The sequence below is a fragment of the Anser brachyrhynchus genome (assembly GCF_964034855.1).
Source record: "Anser brachyrhynchus genome assembly, chromosome: 11".
NCBI classification, from domain to species: Eukaryota; Metazoa; Chordata; class Aves; order Anseriformes; family Anatidae; genus Anser; species Anser brachyrhynchus.
In genome coordinates, this window is record NC_137706.1 from 13246596 (window position 1) to 13268148 (window position 21553).

The following is a 21553-nucleotide window of genomic DNA, read 5'->3' on the forward strand; positions in this document are numbered from 1 at the left end:
TATTCTGCATTCTTGACTGTGACAAGTAGATGTTGTGTTTTTTTCTTTTTCCCAAACTCAGTAAAATTGCACTGGGCTTCTATTTGACAATAACATATATTTTGAGGATGAAAACAAAACAACAACAAACACACACAAAACAAAAACAAGCAGATCTTCTGCATGATCATTAGTTTTGCCAGACTGGCTCATAATCACATTAATTGTGATGATATGTTACAGCATTTTCTAGCTGGATCCTACCTGGAGATCTTAAAACCCTTTTAGCTCACAGCTCTAGTGAGATAGGTTTGCTTTTTTTTTTTTTATTAACTATAAAGAATGTAAATACCAAACTGCACTTCCACCCTGAGTCACTTGTGCACTAGGACAAAAGTGAAGTTCGTTCTTGCAACCTCACCCTATTTTATTTTCTTCAGAGAACTTCCAGCAATGACACCAATTGCCACAAAATTTTCATGGTTCTAAAACAAAGACAACTGAAAACTATGAACCAAACCACTGACTTGATACTCATCTTCACACATCAACAACGTTTTTTTCTTTTCTTTTCTTTTTTTTTTTTTTGGTCCAGAATGGCGAAGAACTCAAGAATGAGTTTAGCAAGTGCCTCTGATGAAAATTACACTTTCTGTTGGAGACTGTTCTGTGCCTGGGACTATTTAATAGGAAATCCCGAGGCTGCAGAGAGCAAAGCTGCTGCCATAGTTAACAGCATTCGGGTGAGCATCCACCCCACAATTTTTTTAGAACTGAATTGTTTGTTAAGCTGGAAGTTAAATATGCTTTTCCTCTCATTTCCTTGCACTCTGTTGTTTCTTGGTGTTCATTGATGAATGTCTTTGCCTAGGGGAGGGCTGGTATCATACCTCTGTGTGGTAATGCAGTCCTATCATACTTGCTGATGCTGTTGCTCCTTTTCATACCGTTTGTCGTGTCCCTGCATGGCCATTGTGTTCCTCTCGGGAAATGTTTTATTTAATGCCACCATATGTGTGACAGGAAGCTAGAAAATTTGCAACAAATTTGCTCATGATGCAATTTCATTGAACAGTAGAATCAAAGTTACATTAACAATGTAAAAACACGGATTTATTTCATCTCTCTGTAACAAATGGTCCAAAGACACCTTACATCTCTATCAATATTAAAAAGTTGAATTAAATACAGATATCTTCCACTTAGAATTTAAAAACAGGTATGGTTTTCCTCAAAAGCAATTTACTTCATAAATTTAGTGTATTCTTATAAATCATTAAACCAAATTACTTCAACTGCATTGAAGACAAATTAATAATGAGATTTAGTTACTTCAGTGACTGAGGATAGCTTTTGACAGTTGTGTATTATATTACTAACTCAGAGATTTTATAGGCACATCCTGCAAAAAGGATCCAGTGGTGTAAACCTCTACTAGTAGACCATGAAACCACTGCGACAACACAAGTTAGCAGGACCTGTCCAGCACAGTAAGAGACAAAAGTGGCTGAAAGTGCACAAATATTTTATTACTTGCATGTTTATTTCTCAGAAATCTTCAATTCTTAAGCTCCTTTAGCACTTCCAAAACATTATGCAGAACAAAGAGGCATTTATCTACTTGCATTTCCAGGATGTGAAGTTTTTTATTAATATACTTAATATTTACTGCGAAAGATGCACGTGTTATTTTTGCTGAACGCTACTAAAATCATAATGTTGTGTTTCTTTCAAGGAAGCTATATTGGAGGAGCAGGAGAAGAAGAAAACCAAAAACCTGTACGTATGTAAGATTGGGGATACTTTCCAAAGCACTGCTTCAATGCAGATAGCAGTGCTAATGTACTCATTTCATACTTGTAAAAAAGCATATTAGAAAAGACCCCTGGTGTCATAAGACAGCCTACTGTACTGGCTGTGTGATTTTTTGTTTTTCAGGGCAGTCACTATAAGCTTAAGGATTATTGCAAACATCCTTGTGCTTCTCTCACTTGCTGGAAGTATTTACATCATTTATTTTGTCGTGGATCGATCCCAAAGGTTAGAGCATGCCAAAAAGGAATTGACTCTTTGGGAAAAAAATGAGGTATGCTGCATTTGTCACCACTGTGTTAGAAGCAGCATTATTGTCTCGAGGCTCTCCATAGTGATAGTGTGCACTGAGGTGTAAGTCATGAGAGATGAGTCAGGAGAAATGAGGAGCAATAGGGCAGAGCTGTGGTTACCTGGGTCTCTTTGCTTGTTGGCTGTCTCTGCTCTGCACTGAGGTGTCAGCAGAACTGACACGGACAGGGAGGTGCTGCAGGTCCTCATTTCACAGAGACTGCACTTCTAGCTGCCCCTTATTTCATGAGGACAAAGCATAAACTCTCCTCTGTCACTTACAAATCTACTTTTGTGCCCGTGATTGCGCTGAGCGAACACTGGCCCAAGGGACTAGAAAGAACTGTCAGAAAGGAATCAGCTTTGACAATGGCTATTGATTTCAGCTGAAGGGTACTGAATGTTCTGTGAATATTTCAGTTCAGAGGAACAAGTGGCTGCTGAGAATAAGAAGTGAATGGATATGGAGAAGACACTCATCAATTTCAGAGGAAGATGCTGTCTTTATATTTTCAACAAACATAATTTAATTAATAAAGTAATAACTTGAAAGCTAGACTATAACTATCTAGAGTAAAAATTCCTGAGTGATGTTCCAGATCTATAATTTTGGATCTCAGCTGCTGTTATTACTGATGTCAATAATAACCGTTTAACATATATTCTTCAAGAAAATCAATCACTAAAATATGCAGTAGTATTTCAGTCATTAGTCAAGGCACTACAGGAGATCAACATGCAAAGCTACAAAATGCTGCGTCTTTCTGTTCTGTAGGTAAGCGTGGTCGTGTCACTGATCACCATGATTGCACCCTCTGCTTTTGAACTTGTGGCAGCTCTAGAGATGTATCATCCAAGAACCACACTTCGCTTTCAGCTGGCCAGGTATGGGCATTCTGCAGCGTAGAAAAAGCAAGGGAGGAAGAGGAAAGGTGCATTCTGGTCACAAGTTTTATTTCAGACAAACCAGAGGATAGAAGAGAAAGGTTATTGGCAGTGATATCCCATGGAATTATCTCTTTCTTGTTGTTTTCAGAGTTCTTGTTCTGTATCTGGGAAATCTCTACAGTTTAATCATTGCTCTCCTGGATAAAGTGAATATCATGAGTGACACTGTAAGTTTGATGATATTTGCTTATGTGTAAAACTAGTTGGCTTTACAGATTTATAGATTTTATTATAGAATTCCTTCTGCTGTAATATATATATCAAGTCAGGTGAAAATTAGTTTCAAATCAAAGTATTAAAAACACTACGGCTTGATAGGATTGTAAAGTTTATTTTGTAATGTTCTTTTGCAAATACCTGTAGTCTTTTAGGATAATTGGATCCATTTAATCACTGATGTATAGTAAGAAAATAGATTTATGTGCGTTGTTTGACTACTCAAATAAGTCAGCACTTTAGGTAGTTGGAAATATTTGACCTCCACTCAGCATTTAGTGCTGTCCTAAAATTGCATCTGGACTTTGGCAGCTACTTGAAAGTCACCTAATTGCTGCTTGAAAATGCACGAAGAAATGACTTTATGTGTATGTATGCCTTGTTGAAGGCATGGGGCTTTTGTATGTATTGCAAGTAATAACAGCATGTGAAAATGCAGCTTCTCAGGACATTTATTTTTTCAGGGCTCCAAAGTTAACAACAACGCAAGTAATTCTACTGCCTTCTTAGCAACCAAAACTTTTTCTAAAGAAGACAATTTATCTACAACTATTCCTTATGTACAAATTATGAGTAGCAGCGTTGTCACATCGGAAGAGTCTCACACTCAAAGCTTGACAGTCCCTGACTCACAGCTTAACAAAACAGCTTCCTATAATACCCAGAACCCACAGGATCAGTGCTGGGAGACCTATGTTGGCCAAGTATGTAACTGTTATATTATTTAATCAATTCATTCCTAATCCATATTTGACCAGAAAGTTAATATCATGTTGGGCTGTATTCAATTTTAAAGGTTTTCTTTGTGCAAATTCTGGAATTTTAGCTAAGGGTTGTGTAGAAAGAGCGAAGACTGTGCAAAATGATACGGCCACAGATCCGAACTTTGTTTTTTTGTTCAGTATCTACAACGTGTTTAGTGTTGTGTGAATGTCCTTTTGCCGGGCTTCAGTCTCTGTCTTCAGCTCTGCACAGGCAGATCTCTACAGATGCATGATACTGACACAGACTGTATTTTAACAGGATGCATAAGACAAAAGTTGTCATTTGATCCTGATGCATTTTGGCCTCTGTCAGTGCTGCACATGTCTCGTCTCGTGTCCAGGCTAATGGAGCAAGAATGACGCTAGTGTGCACATGACTTGCTTCGCTCCTTGTTCCAGAGTGAGCAGTATTAAAGGTCTTGCTTGACCATCAGGAGCAAAAATCTCCTCCCAGGTTTATTAGGTTGACTTCTATGCTTGTATAGCCACTCTCCCTATTACACAGGCATTGGGTATTTTTTCGAATTGGTGGTTTTTTTTTTCTTTTTTTTTTCAGAATGGGCTAGAGATTCTTGGAAACAATCTTTTTTAATGTAATTTTGTGTTTTTAAGGGTCAAATAAGGAATAACTATTCCTTTGTAAGCACTAAACAGATTTCTGTTATGGCTTGGTGATCTTACTGTCACTGGGTTGTGTTTTTGTATGAAGAATCAGCATTTCTCATTGTGAAGCACTTATCCCCTGTGTGTTACAACAGTGAGGATAATAAAGCATCGAGTTCAACAGAGTAAAATTTTCAGAACAATCATCAGAAAAAAAGGTTGAAGCCACTATGACCAGTTATATTGTTGCAAGCAGTAGAAGGCACACTGGAATTTTGATTATATTTGTTCTCTTTGCCAGAACAAAGGCAAATAAAAGAAGTCAAACAGGAAAAGCTTAAAAGGCAACAAGTTATATATTCAAATCATATTTCATCAGGGTACTAATCTGGAGCCAAAATATGAAATAGAAGCATAAATGCAAAAGAGCCGTATGCGAGGCATATTTTTCCAGAATGACTCTGTGTTGGAACAATATGTATTTCAGGAGATGCTAAAGCTGTCAATCATCGACATGATTTTCACAGTTGCAAGCATCCTGCTAATTGATTTTTTCCGTGGACTGTGTGTCCGATATTTAAGCGATTGTTGGTGCTGGGATCTAGAAAGCAAGTTTGTAAGTACAGGCTTTTATTTTATGAAACTACGATGCTAAAGATAGGTAGGATCCTTCCCTTAGTACTGGATGTTCTTAAAGCCTTTCAACAGATAAATAATTTCTTGGTAGCACATGTCTATAAAGGCACAGCTCACACTGAGTTTCTCTTTGGAGGGCACGGGATAAATGCTAAGATTGGGTGATTTTCTCAAGCCTGCTCCCATGGTTGTGGTGCAAAAATTTTGTTTTTCCCAAAATGAGATGATGTAACAGTCCCAGAGAGAAAGACGAGTAGTTTGGCCTTTTGAAAACAAAGGGCATGGGTTGCTTCCCACATCCTCTTTTCTGTAGCTGTCACACAATCCATAATGGAGATAGTAGTCCAAGAAGCAAGAACCAAAAGCATATAGCCCTTTAAGAAAATTAAGCTAAGTAATATTTGGTTAGCAAGCAGCTCTTGTCATGAAAGGCTGAAGTCTGTTCTTTGTCCTTAAATAAAGAAGTGAAGTAAATTAGAGAGGAATTAGTTTAATCCCCTGCTACAGAGTAGGTTTTACTGTGTTCTCACTGCCTGTCAAAACTGCGTATTTGATCTGGACGTTTCAGGCTATGTGCTGTCTGACAACTGCATCAGTCAAATACTTATAATAAATGATCTGGGGGGAAAAAAAAAAAGGATTAAGGTAAGGTATTCATCCTCCACTGTGTTTATTGTAGCCAGAATATGGAGAATTCAAAATTGCAGAGAATGTACTGCATTTGGTCTACAATCAAGGAATGATCTGGTATGTAATCCATAAGTGATTTTTCTTGTCCTTGGTCGGTGGGTTGATTACTAAGTCTGATAATTCCCAATTAAACCTACTTAAGTAGGATATTACACATGCATTTTTATACTTTATTGTAATAAGAGATTGTCTGTTGATAGTTACCTATTTTTCCATGCATTTTTTGCTATAAAAATTGCTCCAGCAATACTGAGCACTGAAATGACATTATTTTTGCAGGATGGGAGCCTTCTTTTCACCTTGCTTACCAGCATTCAATGTTCTCAAGTTGATTGGACTCATGTACCTGAGGAGCTGGGCTGTGTTAACGTGTAATGTACCACATCAGCAGGTTTTCAGAGCCTCTCGGTTAGTCAAAATAAGAATGAAAGATAAAGAATAAATGAAATGCAGGCAGTAGAAATGCCTTCTGTGCACAGAAGCAAAATGAAAGGAGCTTTTAGTTCTGAAAATTGACAATCAAAATTGACAGATAACAAAGGTCTGTGAAGGAAAAAAAAAAAGTAGAAAAGTAGTTACTGAGAAACTGGAGAGTTTGAAAAGCTGGGTAGTTAAAGATGTACACAGAAGAGAGGCAAATGGCATTGAATTGCCCAAGGTTGTTTTGTGATTGTACTGAAAACCCTGGTGGACATTCCCTGCAAAAAGGCAAGGTATGGATTTTGATGGGCAGTATCCAGGGCAGAAGGATTCATCAAGGGTTGCCTCATTTCACTGACGAAATTAACAAATAGTATCAAAAGTATTTTTATTGCCAAAGTTTGGAGGTGAATAGAAATCAAACAGCATATTCCCTCCCTGACATATTTTTCATAGACCGGTAAATGCAGTCTAACACATGATTTATTTCCATAGAAATTTGATTAAGGTGCAATAAGCTACATGTGTAAACTGTTGCAAGTCCTATTTCTTGGTATTTCTTTTTATGATTAAGTATCTGATTTTGTCTGCTGCACAACACAACAGAATTCCACATTTTTATTCTGTCAGGATGAATATCAGAATTGTTTACTCAAAATGGAAATAACTTAGGGCATCTTTAAATCTTAAAAGTCAATTATTTTTAACGTGTTTTGAAGATGATTTAAGTTCTGCCACTTTTTTTGTGTTCTCCCCATGACATGTCTGGGAATTAAGGCGAGTTTTTTAAAGACGAGTGCTATAAACAGTTCTCTGGCTGTAGCAGTGGTATCTGGAAAGCAGTGCAAATATAATTTTGATCATTAAGGGTCTGTTTAAACTGGCTCTGTTCAGACTTTTTAATCAGAACAGAATGATTTTGATCTTTCAAAAACATAGATCTTGAACTTGTTAGGTAGATGCAGACTTACATCTTTCATGTTGCCTCTGTTTTTCTCCCTGATTAGTATAATCTGAAACATGTTATGCCTTCTTGCAGATCCAATAATTTCTACTTGGCCATGTTGCTGTTCATGTTGTTTTTATGCATGCTACCAACAATTTTTGCTATTGCCCGATATAAACCATCTTTAAACTGTGGTCCCTTCAGGTAAGTTATAATGGACTAATGAAAATTGAGAATGTTTTATTTCACCCTCTCTCAATAAATTAATCAGCTTTAACGTTACCCAAATTACCAACAAATAGAAGTTTATGGATGGGACAATGCTTTTGTGCTGTCAGTGTTTTCCAGTTTAAGAATTAATTAGCTGAATATATCAACCTCCTGAGTGAGTTGCTTTATACATATGGTTCCAATATTTCATATTTAGATGATGTAATGTGCCAGCAAGAAATCTAGCACATATCACCATCCTGTGTCTCAGTTCAAGCACCCTTCAAGCCTGGTCAATGCTTTTGCACTTCTGTAAATTTGTTTAAAAAATAATGAACTTACTTATAAAAGCTTATCTTTTTTTTTCTTCTCCCCTTGGACTACACTGTTCCAAAGTGGTCTTTGGATGAAAATTCTTATTTATTCAGTGCAACATTCCTTAAAAATTTGGTGTACCAAACATTTCTTACAATTTAATTTTACTTCCTTTTTTCTTCCTCCTGTAGCGGACAAGAAAAAATATATGATATTGTTTCTGAAACAATTCAAAATGATTTTCCCACATGGTTCAACACAGTAATTACTTATATCAGCAGTCCTGTGGTGGTCCTCCCTGCACTCCTACTTCTATTGTAAGCATTTTTTTTCATAGAAAAGTTAGCTTGACTGTTAACTTGATCTCTTGAGAGTCAAATGTTGATACTAAGGAATAACCACTGCATTATTGTTAAGCGTTAAGCATATCTGAAGGGAAAAAAACTTTTACTGAATATGTGGTATATAGATCAGATGGGAATGAGAGGATATTAAAAAGACTGTCAACACGTTTTCAAAAGGACATTTCTTGTTCTGGGAAACAGTGTTAAAGCAAGTTCATTCCATTTTGTCAAGGCTTACAGTGCTGTTGGTTCTAGGAAGTTTTAAGATCTTTCTTCCCTCTCAAGAGCTCCTCAGAAGTTAATTTTTCATTTCCTCATAGTGATTAGTTGAGCTTATGACTGTGAACAGGGTTCAGGCCATCACTGAAAGAAGCTACCCAGTCCTGCTGATTCCTGACAAGATAAATCAATTATGAAGGTCTGCTCTTAAGTGTTAATGTAATACAGCTTCCTGTAGACCTTCCAGTGGAAGTCCTTTCTTACTCCAGTCTCTAAATAATTGTTCACAGCTGGGAATTAATATTTGCTTTGAGCTTTTTGAAATTCACTTTGCTTCTGTGAAGTGTCATGTGTTTTACTTGAGTCTTTCTATTCTTTTTTAGCAATAAGCTACAGACGACTGCAGAGTTTGTCCCACTGTAGTACCAAGCAAGTTTTTATAGCAAATCCCCAGCTTGATTTTCAGATAAATTGAAAAGACATAAAGCAGTATTTATTGTTTGTAACTTTTTCCTTTAAGGTCACAGCTTCGTAAATAAACATATTTACAAACTTAAGTGGATCTATAGATTGTTTTAAACTGATGGCTAAGCACATATGTAAATGTTTGTGCTAACGAGTCTAGTTATAAGACTTTACATCATCTGAAAGCCAGTGTAATACATTGCCAAGCCAGATCTGATGTCAGCTGTGCCAGTGTAAACAAGGTGTTATTCCAACCAGCCAACAAAATGACATTGTGATGAGCATGCACCTCAGCTGTAGTTCCTCTCCAAGTAACCTTGGACTGGAAAAAGAAAAAAAAAAGAAAAAAAAAGGAGGAGGAGAAAATTTTCATTTTGAGTGTGTCCAGAATTGAAAGAGAAAGCTAGAAATGCACACAAGGTTACATGCAAAATGAAAAGACCTGTAAAAAGAAAAACACAGGCACAGTTAGCACTACTGTTAAATCTGTTTTCAGTATCATTTCTTACATTTCATGTGTGTTTGCTTGAAAAAAGGCTGTGATCCATTATTACAATATACAGGAAATGCTAGAGCATTTCCTGTACACCATTTTGATGACTTATAAACCTTCAAAGAGAATATTGTCAAGAATATTTGATGTGATTCATAATCACCTCTTTCACTTCTAGCATGCTTATCTATTACCTACAAAGTATTGCAAGATCCTTGAAATTCACCAACAATCAGCTAAGAATGAAGATCCAAACAGTAAGTACAGCTCAAAGTACTTTTATATACAATTTGGTGGGTCTTCAGGAAAGTGCTAGCCTAATTACATCCTGAAAGTCACTTTCAGTGTTTCACAACGTAAAACACATCCTGTATTTCTTATCCTTATGCAGCAATGAATTTAGTTTCTAGTCCATAGTAATCCACTGCTTCTCATTCTCCTGAATGCATTTTAGGAAAGAACTGAAGACAAGAAAAAGGTGGTTCAGATGGCAGTGGGTAAGTTGTTGAGCTTTAGAAATTCCACTATTAATAAAGCATTTGGATACAAATATATTTTGATTTCTCATTATGTAGAGAGATATTCAACCACGTTTAAAAAACTATTTCTGGTAGTCATCCTTTTAAATGACTTTTGAGCCCAGCCTGACTTGGTCTGAGTATTTTCTTACTTTTGTCACATACAGGGCAGAACCTGGTAGGCATCCCTGATTCAAATCATGTCAGACCTTGCTCAAAATTCATAGGGTAATAGGCAGAAGAGGGAAAAGGGAATGGCCCCTGTTCTTTGACCTCCCTGGGTTGAACATTTCATCTGGAGTGAAGAATTTTAAGTTTTTATTGCTTACTGTGCCTGAGGGAATTTGAGCCTACACCTTCCACCTCTCAGATTTTAGCAACAAGAAACCACAAAAAGGATGCAGTCCTTCTAATCCCTCCCAGTGAAAGGAATAAGTAGATATTTGCCAAGATGAAAACGAAAAAGACAATCCATGGTTCAGCAGCCTTATGGCTAGATCTTAATGTTACTGACCACTTAAATTGCTACCGTGGAGATGTAAATGGTGAAAAACCTGATGTAGAGCAATGTACTGATGAGGAGTGACTGTAAAGGGCAATGAAGTGTGATGAGGTGTGTGCGCTAATTTGATTTCCGTTGTTACAGAAACCAAATGCAGCTTTTGGCTGTGACCAGCACAGTCACTGGGGTCAGTTTGCTCAATCTGGCCATCTTCTTACACGTTATGAACTAACTGGGCTCTTGAAAAGATACGGTGGCTTTGTGCCCACTTGGATTTCTACAGTGCAATTTCTACTGTTTTTCTGTGTTCAGCAATAGTATGTCTGCTGCGTACTGCAGTGTGCCTATCCACCCCTTTTTACCACCCTGTCTACAAGTAGAGCACCAGTATCTCTTTGCTGAACACAGTGGGGTTCTGTCATCATGCGATCCCCTGACCGGTGGGTGAATTTGAGCCAATGCATTTACACAACTGCTTCTAAATGTAGGGGCGTGGAGAGATCGTGTAATAATTTCTGTTTTCTAGCCAGAATCCAGAATCTGGGTGGGAATGACAAGAGACCAGACCAAGAAAGTGATCTTATCAGTCAGGAATCTTCTGTTCGGTCCTCAACGCCACGGAAGAATGGCAGTGTCCTGAACTTTGAATCTCCTGTGAGCAAAGGCACCAGAATACAAACCATTTCCCAGTCTGTGCCCCAAACTGTGCCCTCAACTGATGTTGCAAGACCTGTCAATGCAAATCCCACAACTTCAACTTCTTTAACATCAGCTCCTTCAGTATCAAGTGTACAGAAATCAAGAAACAATCATACAACTAACAGGCAAGACTTTTTGTTTTGAAATGACATTTATTCCATCAACTCCATGACATACCCGTGTTTATTTGCAAAATAGCTGTGCATTCAGACTAACTGTCTGAAGCAGTACAGCAGCTAAGGAATTTTGTAAAAGCAGATTCATTCATGGGTACTATTCAGATTGCTGGTAACAGCACCTCCTTAATTCTCTCTTAATTCAGCCTGCCAGACAGGATTATAAAACCTGTGAAATAATGTAGTTGATGGAGTTTACACATACCTCAAGCAGAGGTAAATATTAAGCTTTCCGTCTGGCATATAAGGAAAATAGTTTGTGTGGGACACTATTTAAAAAAAACAAGACAGACACAGTAACAGTGAAGTAATCCTGTGCAGAATGCCTGTGCAAGTCTAGTTGTTGCATGACTGTATTTGGACATGTTGGTTCAGACAGCACACTGATGATTTAAGCTACCTGTGTGGGCTTTTTTGTGTTGTGTTTTTGTTGTTTTTTGGGGGACGTTTATTTATTTTTTTCCAAGTGATGAGATTAAAAGTGTTTTTAAATAGTTCCCAAAATATTAAGAAAACAGATCTAGAAACATGCTTTGAAAGGTCAACAGTCTGTTGCCATTTCCTAGGGAAGTACAAATGCATCTCCTAATTTCTGTGTGTTTCTCTAACTGTTCCTGAAACTTTTGAACAATACAGATTCTGCAACGGAGATCTCTGTCCTTACAGTCCAGTGTTTGACTTCTGTGTAGTTAATTTCTTATGTGTTTCAATTATATTGAGACATAAGAATATCTCTCAACATTTGATTCATTTTTTCTGTCTAAAGGTACCCAAGTGTTGTGCATGGGAGCGCAAGTGAGCTCTGTAAAACAAAGCCCTACACACCAATGACTTTCAAAAAGCATATGGAAGATGTTCATTCTGAGCCTCTCTTTAGAAAAAGCATCCGGCAGGCAAATTCAGATGCTCTTGGGGCAGGGGCTCCTGTTTTTGTGGGACGCAGACCACATGCTACCAGATACATTATTGTTAACGAAAATGAGTCCCGCAAAAAATCGTCCCGTTTTACCTCCCGGCTCCACAGGCAATTCCGAATGGAAGAACCAGGAGATGTTATTGAGTTGTATCCACGCAACGTTAGAAGATATGTGGTTCGAACACCACACCGGGGGTATTCTCCTCATCCCAGTGAAGAGGAGGAGGAAGAAGAGGAACTTAGGAGACACTACATGAACAGATCCCACCGCCCTCGTTCACTGTCTGATCTTCGCCCGGCACCAAGATTTTACATTGGGGAGCATGCTGATGGCCATGTTCTTATGAGCAAGGATCTAGCCAAAGTGCATTATAAATCCTGGGATGATGGTTTCGAGCTAGACCTGGACAGACCTCCATATGCTTACAAGAAAGTGCACCTGAAAAATGTTGAAGCTGACCAGCACTGTCCTGAGCCACATATGAAACCTAAGTCAAAGCATAAACTGGAGCAATCTCCCACAGAATCTGATTCAGTTTCCGTTGAATCCAGCAGTGATCCGCAGAACAGCAGCAATGACCAATATATCCAGGTCATTCACAGCAAAGAAAAGTACCTGAAACCTGGGTCAAAACTCACCAAAAAGAAATCAAAGAACAGTATTGATCTAAATATGTCTGAGCCTAATGAACTGGTATGCTCAAATGTCTGAGAAAGTGCCCCAGCCTTTTTTGTGTTTTGGACAGGTGTATGTACATTTGTTGTACTTGTTGTTTGAGGTCTATTGGAATAACTACAACAGTCTTTGGAACAAGTGTGTGCAGCTATTTGAGGTGGGAAAGTATAGATAGCCTTGTGTTTTACTGTTAACTGTATCTCGCTTCCATATCACAACTGATGCATTGCAAAACTTGGAAAATTATTGCAATTTATTACTTGTTATGCTGTTTAAAAATACTGGAAAAGCAGAAGCTATGTACTCGGGGCATTTTAATTAAACCTGTACCAAAACATGTCAGATGAGGTTCTCTTTGTCTCGTTGACACAGTCACAGCTTAAGATGCTCCCAGTGAATAAATCGAGCGGGTAGTAACCTTCCTCCAAGCAGGGCCGCAACCTGCAGCCCGACGGACATCTTGCCGAGTCTACCCTGAATATGGGGCAGCTCAAAGAAATCAGTGACAGGTCAGTTACCGAGCCTAGTGAGTTTCTTTACACTGTACTACATGGACAACTGAATTATTTGATCGTGGAAGTCCATGCAGCCTCACAGATGAAGTCCTAGGTCTTCCGTTCATTTTCTGGGGAGACTCCTCAGCCCACGCTGATAAACTTCACTACAAGCCTTTGGGGAAAACTTTCTCTCCGTGGCCTTTTAAAAACGTATGTCATTACTCCTGATTTATCCTGTCTTTTTTCACACAGTCTTGCAATTCCGCGCCTCCTTTAGATGCTGAAGATGGTTTTTTTTCGGGATGAAAGCCTGCAGCCGGCCGGCCCGCCGCTCCGGCCTGTCGGTACGCTATCCAGCTCGGATGAAAGCAGCAAAACCCTGGCTCCCGGCGCTCCTTGGAGGCCGGAGGCGACCCGATCGACGTCCCCCCGCCGCTGCCTGCCTCGGGACCCGATCTGGGGTGGGCGCCGGGAGGCCGCTGCCCCTCAGGTGAGGGGGAGGCGCCGCCATCGGCCCACAGGGAGCGGGCGCCTCACAGGCTGCGGCCGAGCGGCGGCTCCGCCCTGCCCGGCCATGGACTACGCGGGGCTCGCTGAGGCGGCGGCGGTCAAAATCGGGCTCTACCGGTGGGACCCTGGCGGCTGGCGGGGCTGCCGGAGCACGGTGAGCCCGGGGAGGGACGTGCGCTGGGGGGGATCGGGGCAGGCAGGGGGACGGGGGGGTCAGTTCGATGCCGGCTCACAGCTCTCACCCATCCCCGCAGAGCGAGGTTGTGGTGTCGTGGAGACCCTCGGCTGAGTTCAGCGGCAACGTGTGAGTAAAGCCGGGGGCGTTTTGCGGACCGACCGGGGCCGGGCTGGGGGCGATGCGGGGTGGAGCAGCGGGGTTTGCTTTCGTTTCGCCCTGCCGCAGGTACAGGGCAGAGGGGACCGTGCCCGCCTGCCCGGAGGATGTCTGGGAGTGCATAAAGCCGGTGGCCGGCGGGCTGAGGACCAAGTGGGACCAGAACGTGAAGGACTTCGAGGTTGTGGAAACCGTCAGTGATGTGAGTTCCTTAAGAAACGTGGCGGTGGGGTTAATGAGCAGGGTTTTCAGAGGAATTGGGCCCTGCCTTCTGAAACAGCCTACGTCACGTGCAGCAGGTAAAAAGGGTCTCAAGAAGTTGTGCAGCCTCTGTCTGGATCAGTGTGACAGTACTGGGATGAGGAATCTATTTTTTTGAGTACAATTTTGAGTAAATTTTATCTATTATCAGTGGATTATCTTTGTGAAAGGAACTACTGTACGTTTTTGGCTAAATACTTTAATGTTGTAAACTTACATGTTTTTAAACTGCAAATATTCCAGCATTACATTGTTGTTAATGCTGTAAATCGAGGTAAGTGCGATTATTTTTAACAAGATACCTGTGAGGAAAGAGAAGGTTTAGCGAGCATATAGACTTAAGTAAGTAGTGAAGGTTCACGTTACCAACCATTAATTCAGGCCCTGTCTTGCACCATGGCAGCACCCGGTGCTCTGTGCTGTGTGCCACTGTCTTTGGATGGCTCAGCACTTTGCTTCAATGTCTCCCTCTTCAAAACACAGATGATGCACTTGGAGCATTACAGATGAAAAGGACTGTGTGTGAGCAGTGGCTGCTCCTGTTACTGTGATTGTACAGTCTAATTTCCTTTTTTTTTTTTTCTTTGTGTGTCAGAACTTTAAAAACATGTTGGATTTAGATCCCCAAATCAAAAGTGGATATTCGTGCTTGGAGATATCCAGGGTGCAAGCACAACCATTCCCAGGGATGTTTGTGGAAGTCCTGTGAAAGTTTTTCTTGTTGGAACCTTACAGGCAATCAGTTATAATCCTTGATTTCAGAAGCGGTACAGCTTGCCGTTTGAAATTCACAGACATTGTCAGTTTTGCCAGCATTTACCAATGTAGTTGAAACCTCTGTTTTGGGGTGCCCATCCACTATAGAGCCTCTATAGAAGGGGATGGAAGTCTTAAGGTTTCTTCAGGGTAACAAATCTGGGTATCAAGTTGCCTTACTATGTGATATGCTACAAAGAAGCTATCTTCATGAAATTCATGGAAAAGAGAAGCATTTTAACTGTCCCATGAGCATACATGTGCCAGATTTGCTTTTCAGCACCCCTTGTGGTATCTGACCTTAAGTGACCTGGGAACAACGTGGCATCATTGTGTTTTTCTTCATTAAGCTGTTCTTTGTCAACATACCTTGGTGCCTTTTGCCTGTGCTGATTTGCATTTTTTTTCAACAAATGGTGTAATAGAACTCATGATAAGTTTTTCAAGCATAACTAAAAGAGTACCAGAAAGCACAGGGATTTTTACGCTGAACTTGTGAGAGCATCAACTGACGTAAGGCCTTTGTAATTTCTAGGCTGTCTCTGTATGCAGAACCACAACCCCTTCGGCTTTCATGAGGATTATTTCACCAAGAGAATTTGTGGATGTGGTCCTAATGAAGCAATATGAGGATGGGACAATGCTATCTGCTGGTAAGATGCTTGTGCTCATGCTGTGTTGGGAGTTAATTGGCAGCTACCAGAAATAAATATACAACACAAAGTTATATGCTGCTTAGTAGCTATTGATCTGATTTTGATCAAAAGGTAAAATATTAGTGGTCTCTATTCACTGTTTTTTCTTAGGCAGAGTATATATATAAAGCCATGGTAACGTTCAGAATATCATACCGCTGGCTTGTGGTTCCTATGAAACCAAATAGTGCTGATTTTTTAAGGGACTGCTGCATGGAGGGATGCTTGTTTGTTTTCCTTTTCATCCTATTGTTTGCTTGTTGCAAGTCAGTGCTTTTATTGTCCCTCTGTTCAGCTGCCCAATTTTCCCATCCTGTTCAGGAACAATTTGCCAGGAATTTATATTCCTGCTGGAGTGCAGCTTCTCAGCAATCAAGGGGCCTATACCTCTGTGGCATAGATTACTTGGAAGCAACTTGAATGACCTCTCAAGAAAAGCAATGCACTGTCACAGCACAGGTTCAATAAAACTCCCTCAAAACATCTTAATACTTAGAGCTCAGTAACAGTTGCTTCTGAATTTAAAACTTCTTTGATTTTTTCAATTCTGTAGCCAGAGTGGTTCCTTTTTAATGGTCTTTTCTGACTGCTTGCATGGCGCAGCCCAACATTAAAAATGTTACGCAGCCATTCTTAAATATATTCTCTTACAGCGAGTTTGCTGCTCAGCTGGTGCTTTGAGTACAAAGGGCCCTTTCCCATCTCCTGTGAAAATTACATCTCTTACATAATTGCTTTTTCTTGTAGCCACCAATGTGGAACACCCACAGTGTCCTCCTCAACCAAATTTTGTGAGAGGGTTTAATTATCCCTGTGGCTGTTTCTGTATACCTCTTCCAGGGTAAGTAGAGATCTATTTGACCACTATGTATTCTGAAGTCCTTCTTATCCCTTGTGCAGTGTGGTTTTGTGTATATGGCTACACGTGATCTGCAGCACCTCAGCAATAACACGTTCCCATCTTCCTGTGACTTGTAGTCATTATGACTGAGTGCCTTCTTTGTTCTGTTCTGTGTGGTGAATTAGTCTCTCCTAGAAATAAGTCTTCAGTGTTACAGGAACTATCATTGTGGTAGGATTCTTGCTGACCTCTTAAACAGAGATTCAGCAGAACATACAAGTATGGTCTTAATTTGGGGGAAATGAGTATCCAGTTGTTTATTACATTGTCATAGTTCATAAACAGAATCGTGTACCTAATGAGGGCCTAGCTTAACTGTAATTTGATTTGCGGGGATAGCCACATTCATAGAAATAATGTCTGTTGTTTTCTTGTTTCCTAAAAAAAGAACTTAGAAATATCTGTCATCAGATAATGCATGTAAGAGTAATTGTGAAGTCCTAAATATTTCCAAACCTCTGCCTATAAAATCATTTGCATTGTCTTTGCAGGGAACCAGACAAGACTCAGCTCCTCAGTTTCTTTCAGACAGATCTTGGTGGCTATCTTCCCCAGACGGTGGTGGATTCCTTCTTTCCAGCTAGCATAGCTGGATTTTACAGCAATCTGACCAAAGCCGTTAAGGCATTAAAAGCATGACAAGACCAAATGCTGGCATCACCAGCTGAGGGTAGGAAAGAACTGGTAGCTTGAGGGTAGAAATCATGGGAAATATGAAGCTGACCTATAGCCATTTTTTTTAACCAGCAAAGATACTTGGGAAACGTGAAATGGGAAGAATGGATTGAGCAAAGTACATTTCTAAAACACCATTTTCTGCCTGTCTATTCAAAGCAATGCATACTTTTCTAATAAGCTCTCCTTCATTTTCGTAATTAGAGGAATGTCGTACCAGAGGCTGGAAGAATCCTAGAGGCAGCACTGCTGGCTGGTTGCGGGGAGAAGATGTGTGTACTAGAACTCTTCTTTCTCATTGCCTAAGAGGAGGAGCATCACTAAAATCCACTTAGCATTACCAGTATTAGTCAGGTGCAAGTGAGCCCTGTTTTGTCTCTGAAGCTCCTTGTAGACTCCTGCAGGACAATGTTCCTTCCCCAAATGAAGAGGTAGCTCTTCTGCTGCCAGCCCTCATAGAGCTGCTAAGATGTTCCAGTGAGAGCAGGCCAGTAAGATTTAAAAGTCAAAATTGATTGGATTTTTTTGTAGGATCTACTTTTTTGTTCCCACAGATAACAGGTAGTCTTCATGGTAAATATATCTTAGGTGCTTCTTTTCCTAAATCAAGATCTAGCAGTGCAAATCAATTCATGGGTCTGTTGGTTGACACATAGACACTCTTCTTTCCTTCCCTCTACCAAAACCAGTGATTTCCATAATGTCATGAACCAAACTGCACTGACACAGTGGCAATAAATAATGAGCGTTAAGCACTTTACTTGCTATTTTTTAACTGCACTTGTAATGATCATATATTTTAAACATTTTACCGTTTTTTGTGGTGAGAGGTCTTAACGGGTAAATAATCTTTTCTGTAGCTCAGCAGTGACTTGACAGGCTATAAGGACGTTTCTTTCTGTCTAAGACTGGTTTACCTCGCAGCACTATCTTGGGAAATCAGCTCCTGATCTAGTGTGTAGTGATGTGTGCAGCTTTTGAAAATATTTATGCTTCTGGTTACTGCAGGAGTGTCAGACATTATTATGGGTTACATATAATTACAAAAGGAAAATAAATTGCTGTATTAGAAATTTAAATGTAGGTTGTGATTTTAATGCTGTAATTTGGTTATTTAACAAGGTTATTATGTTTTGTTGTTCTATATTTGTTTTATGTTTAGTATGGGGTATAGATTTGCATACAAAGTTTTCCACTGTAATTCTCACCCTGTGGAATAGATTTTTAAAGGAAGCAATTTTTAATCTAGTCTCTTTTGCAAAGAAAGATGTAAAAATCTGTACAAGTGTGATGAAATAAATACTTTTTTGCTGTCTTGTTGTTTTTCTGAATGATTCTCTAAAATTGCTCCACATCCCCCGGCACAGAGAAACTTAAAGAGACACTCAGACCTCCAGCATCTATCTGAATTCAACGCAATAAGGCAGAGAAGAGCTTTCACTCCTGTTTGTGCTCCCCACTAGGTGTTTTGGTGAGAGCACTCACCCTCTCAACTTCTTTGTCTGTGGTTGGTCCATATTTCCATTTTAGATTGCTGCTTTCTGTGCTTAAAGAAGGGTAATACATTCACTGAGGAGAGATTGGGGCCTGGTATTACAGAGGTTTGTACGTATTTAAGTAAATATACTATAGTTTTTAGTTGGGCATGAAGTTTGATATCTGGGCAGATCTTTGCAGGATTATGATTAATTAGTAAAAAGTTCAATGAGCAGAGCTTACATCACCACTGATTATTCCTGCAAGTAAACCTTTTGCAGACAGTGGGGGCCTTTTATTAGCTATTTATTGTATATTTGTTATATTTTTATATTACTCTGAACAATAAAGGTGATAGGTGAATCTCTTCATTGGAATAACTTGAGGATCCTTTCTCTGAGTGCTCAGTGTTTTCAATTCAGAAGGAATTAAGAGCACTTAACATTCAGTCTTCTGCTATGCCAAATTGGAGATGCAGATGTCCCAGTGAGGATCATCCTGTAAGATCTTGGAGGACTCCCCCATGTAACCTTAGAAGGATGCAGCAGATTCCCAGAATATGGGAAAGGTGAGCAGCCAAGGATGACAACCACTGTAGCCATATGGCTTTCAACTAGTGAATGAATACTTCTATCCTGGCGTTGTTTGTCTCCCTTGAGAGAAACAGGTTAGAGAGAACCAAAGGGTGCACAAGATCGCCTTCCTGTAGGTGCACGTGCTGTTTGTAGGATTCCATACAGTGTTTGGAGGGAGATCAGTCCCAGAATACTGATAGCAGCGTTTGAAGTATAGATTTGTGTCCAAGTTATTCAGTGTTTCTAGAATAAATATATGGATTTGGAAGGTTTAATTCGGAAACACTGGCACTTTTCCTTACAAAATTAGCAGAGATATTTCAAAATACATGTGTGGTCAGAAGGTAAGTCTTGGTTCTAAATGGCCTTGTTGCTCTCCCAGTTTAGTACTCTGAGATGTCTGGCCAGAGGAAGGTTGGGAGAACCTCCACTGTATTACCCTCAGCTTCCAGCCTCACCCTTGCAATACGATTAGACGCTCCCCTGTGTTTGCCTGCTGGAGTCAAGATGTCTCTTTCAACTGCTAGTAGAAAGTTACCCTAGTTAGTTTTTGGCTGTTCTGCAGTTTGAATAGGAAAGCTGGAGTTTCTCAGGGCACGTTTTAGTTTTGATACACTAAGATGCATCCCACTTTCTCTGCCTTTTATGCATCCTGTGTTGCAGTGTTTAGTTGTTGGCTTTCCCTGCTTCTGTGAAGGTAAGGCAGGGAGCAAAAACAGCAGAACAGAACTGAATACTTAACCACAGAATGTGCTTCTGATATTTAAGTTAATGGCTTAAAATAGGAGAGTACTTACTATAGCTGTCACATTTTATTACAACCAGTATATTATTAATAAAGTAATTTTTATCATTCTACAATTTGTAACAACCATTTCTGAATGTTGAAATAATAATACTGCATGTTTTGTGCACATCTTCGCATTTTATCCTGAACAGCTTTCTCTGTAACTGCCAGTAAAATTGTATGTACTTTTCATATATACTTTCTGAATATCTTGCTCTGCTAGCCAAATGATAACCCCCTACACCCCATTTTTTTCTTTATTTTTTTGGTAATATTGGCAGTAGTCTAATAACTCCTCTTACAAAGTTTCAGATGCCTTGGTGGTAACGGAGCTTGGATTCCTTCTCTTGATGATAGCTGTGATGGGCCCGTCAGGTAATGCCTTGATTATATTCCATGCTTCAAAACGAGTGAGTCCTTGCATGGCAGTTGTGTGTACTTGTAATAGCTCATCACCAGGCTGAACGGTGCTGCTTTGTTCTAACGCAGTCCCTAGAGAGGGGTAAAAAGAAAAATAATAATAAAAATTCTTTCAATGGAGGAATTTTTAGTGATTCTTTCACTCATTAAGAATCACCATCATGTTTGGTATAAACCACCTGGTCTCAGCAGGCAAAAACTACTTGCACTGCATGGGGTAATGCTGCATTTAAAAACAATCATTTTCATGGATATAAATCAGCAGTCAGTTATGAAATGCACATTTGTATCAGCTAGGAACCTGCATATACACATTTAAGTGTGTTACCTTTAAATATTCTGTTGATGACAATGGGTTTATCTCCATGAATAGAGCCCTTCCCTCCTTCCAGACTGAATCCCAAACCAGCAGGTGTTTTTTCTAGAGTTACAGTGCAGATTGTATCTTCAGTTGCTGAAAATAAATGGAAAGTTATCAGATGGGCACCACATATCTAGAAATGTTACAAAATCTGAATCTGTTATAAAAAATGAACTGTTTTGTTTGCTAAGGCACTAAAAACTGCCAAATGAAAAAGAAAACAATAGTTTTTAATTCCTCTTTTTGTGATTGTAAGGCCCTCTGGGAAGCTGGAGTAAGTTGTATTTGAACTCATGGCAGAATAGAAATATAAAAATGAAAGCTGGTGATATTTACTAGAATTATAAAAATATGTTCAATGAACAAAATTTATGATAAACATACTTGATGTTAATTTCGAAATTTTTATTAATCATAACGGGTTAATTTTTATTTGCAGTACATAACTAAAGCTCCAGATCTCCAGA

General features: G+C 39.5%; 3 protein-coding genes across 20 annotated transcripts in view; 2 read left to right on the forward strand and 1 right to left on the reverse strand.

Annotated features, from left to right (window-relative positions):
- The window catches only part of TMC3 (transmembrane channel like 3), a 283418-nt gene extending 270240 nt beyond the window's left edge, over nt 1-13178 (forward strand). For 10 of the 11 annotated variants that reach the window (XM_080607203.1, XM_080607201.1, XM_080607206.1 and 7 more), the window contains 15 exons: nt 575-722; nt 1715-1758; nt 1918-2065; nt 2858-2967; nt 3119-3197; nt 3711-3950; nt 5101-5229; nt 5929-5996; nt 6219-6347; nt 7399-7509; nt 8022-8147; nt 9530-9608; nt 9806-9848; nt 10898-11195; nt 12013-13178. In XM_080607203.1, coding sequence (XP_080463329.1) covers nt 575-722; nt 1715-1758; nt 1918-2065; nt 2858-2967; nt 3119-3197; nt 3711-3950; nt 5101-5229; nt 5929-5996; nt 6219-6347; nt 7399-7509; nt 8022-8147; nt 9530-9608; nt 9806-9848; nt 10898-11195; nt 12013-12874 — 2614 coding nt within the window. In that variant the 3' untranslated portion in view covers nt 12875-13178. The remainder of the gene's footprint in view (nt 1-574; nt 723-1714; nt 1759-1917; nt 2066-2857; nt 2968-3118; nt 3198-3710; nt 3951-5100; nt 5230-5928; nt 5997-6218; nt 6348-7398; nt 7510-8021; nt 8148-9529; nt 9609-9805; nt 9849-10897; nt 11196-12012) is intronic. The other variant, XM_080607198.1, reaches the window with a different exon arrangement.
- Nucleotides 13179-13313: 135 nt separating this feature from the next.
- STARD5 (StAR related lipid transfer domain containing 5) lies at nt 13314-18786 on the forward strand. The gene is made up of 6 exons (XM_080607208.1): nt 13314-13999; nt 14100-14149; nt 14249-14381; nt 15732-15849; nt 16639-16732; nt 17284-18786. The coding sequence occupies exons 1-6, from the start codon at nt 13613-13615 to the stop codon at nt 17429-17431; spliced, it is 930 nt and encodes a 309-aa protein (XP_080463334.1). The 5' UTR covers nt 13314-13612; the 3' UTR covers nt 17432-18786.
- Nucleotides 18787-20314: 1528 nt separating this feature from the next.
- The window catches only part of IL16 (interleukin 16), a 47805-nt gene continuing 46566 nt past the window's right edge, over nt 20315-21553 (reverse strand). For all 8 annotated transcript variants that reach the window (XM_080607189.1, XM_080607188.1, XM_080607194.1 and 5 more), the window contains 2 exons: nt 21054-21179; nt 20315-20797 (listed from right to left, as the gene is read on the reverse strand). In XM_080607189.1, coding sequence (XP_080463315.1) covers nt 20604-20797; nt 21054-21179 — 320 coding nt within the window. In that variant the 3' untranslated portion in view covers nt 20315-20603. The remainder of the gene's footprint in view (nt 20798-21053; nt 21180-21553) is intronic.

Coding starts and splice junctions, on each gene's coding strand:
- STARD5 (XM_080607208.1), top strand. CDS start 13,613: ATGCTGAAGATGGTTTTTTTTCGGGATGAAAGCCTGCAGCCGGCCGGC. Junction 14,382..15,731: donor TTGTGGAAACCGTCAGTGAT/GTGAGTTCCTTA, acceptor TGTAATTTCTAG/GCTGTCTCTGTATGCAGAAC. Junction 15,850..16,638: donor TGGGACAATGCTATCTGCTG/GTAAGATGCTTG, acceptor TTTTTCTTGTAG/CCACCAATGTGGAACACCCA.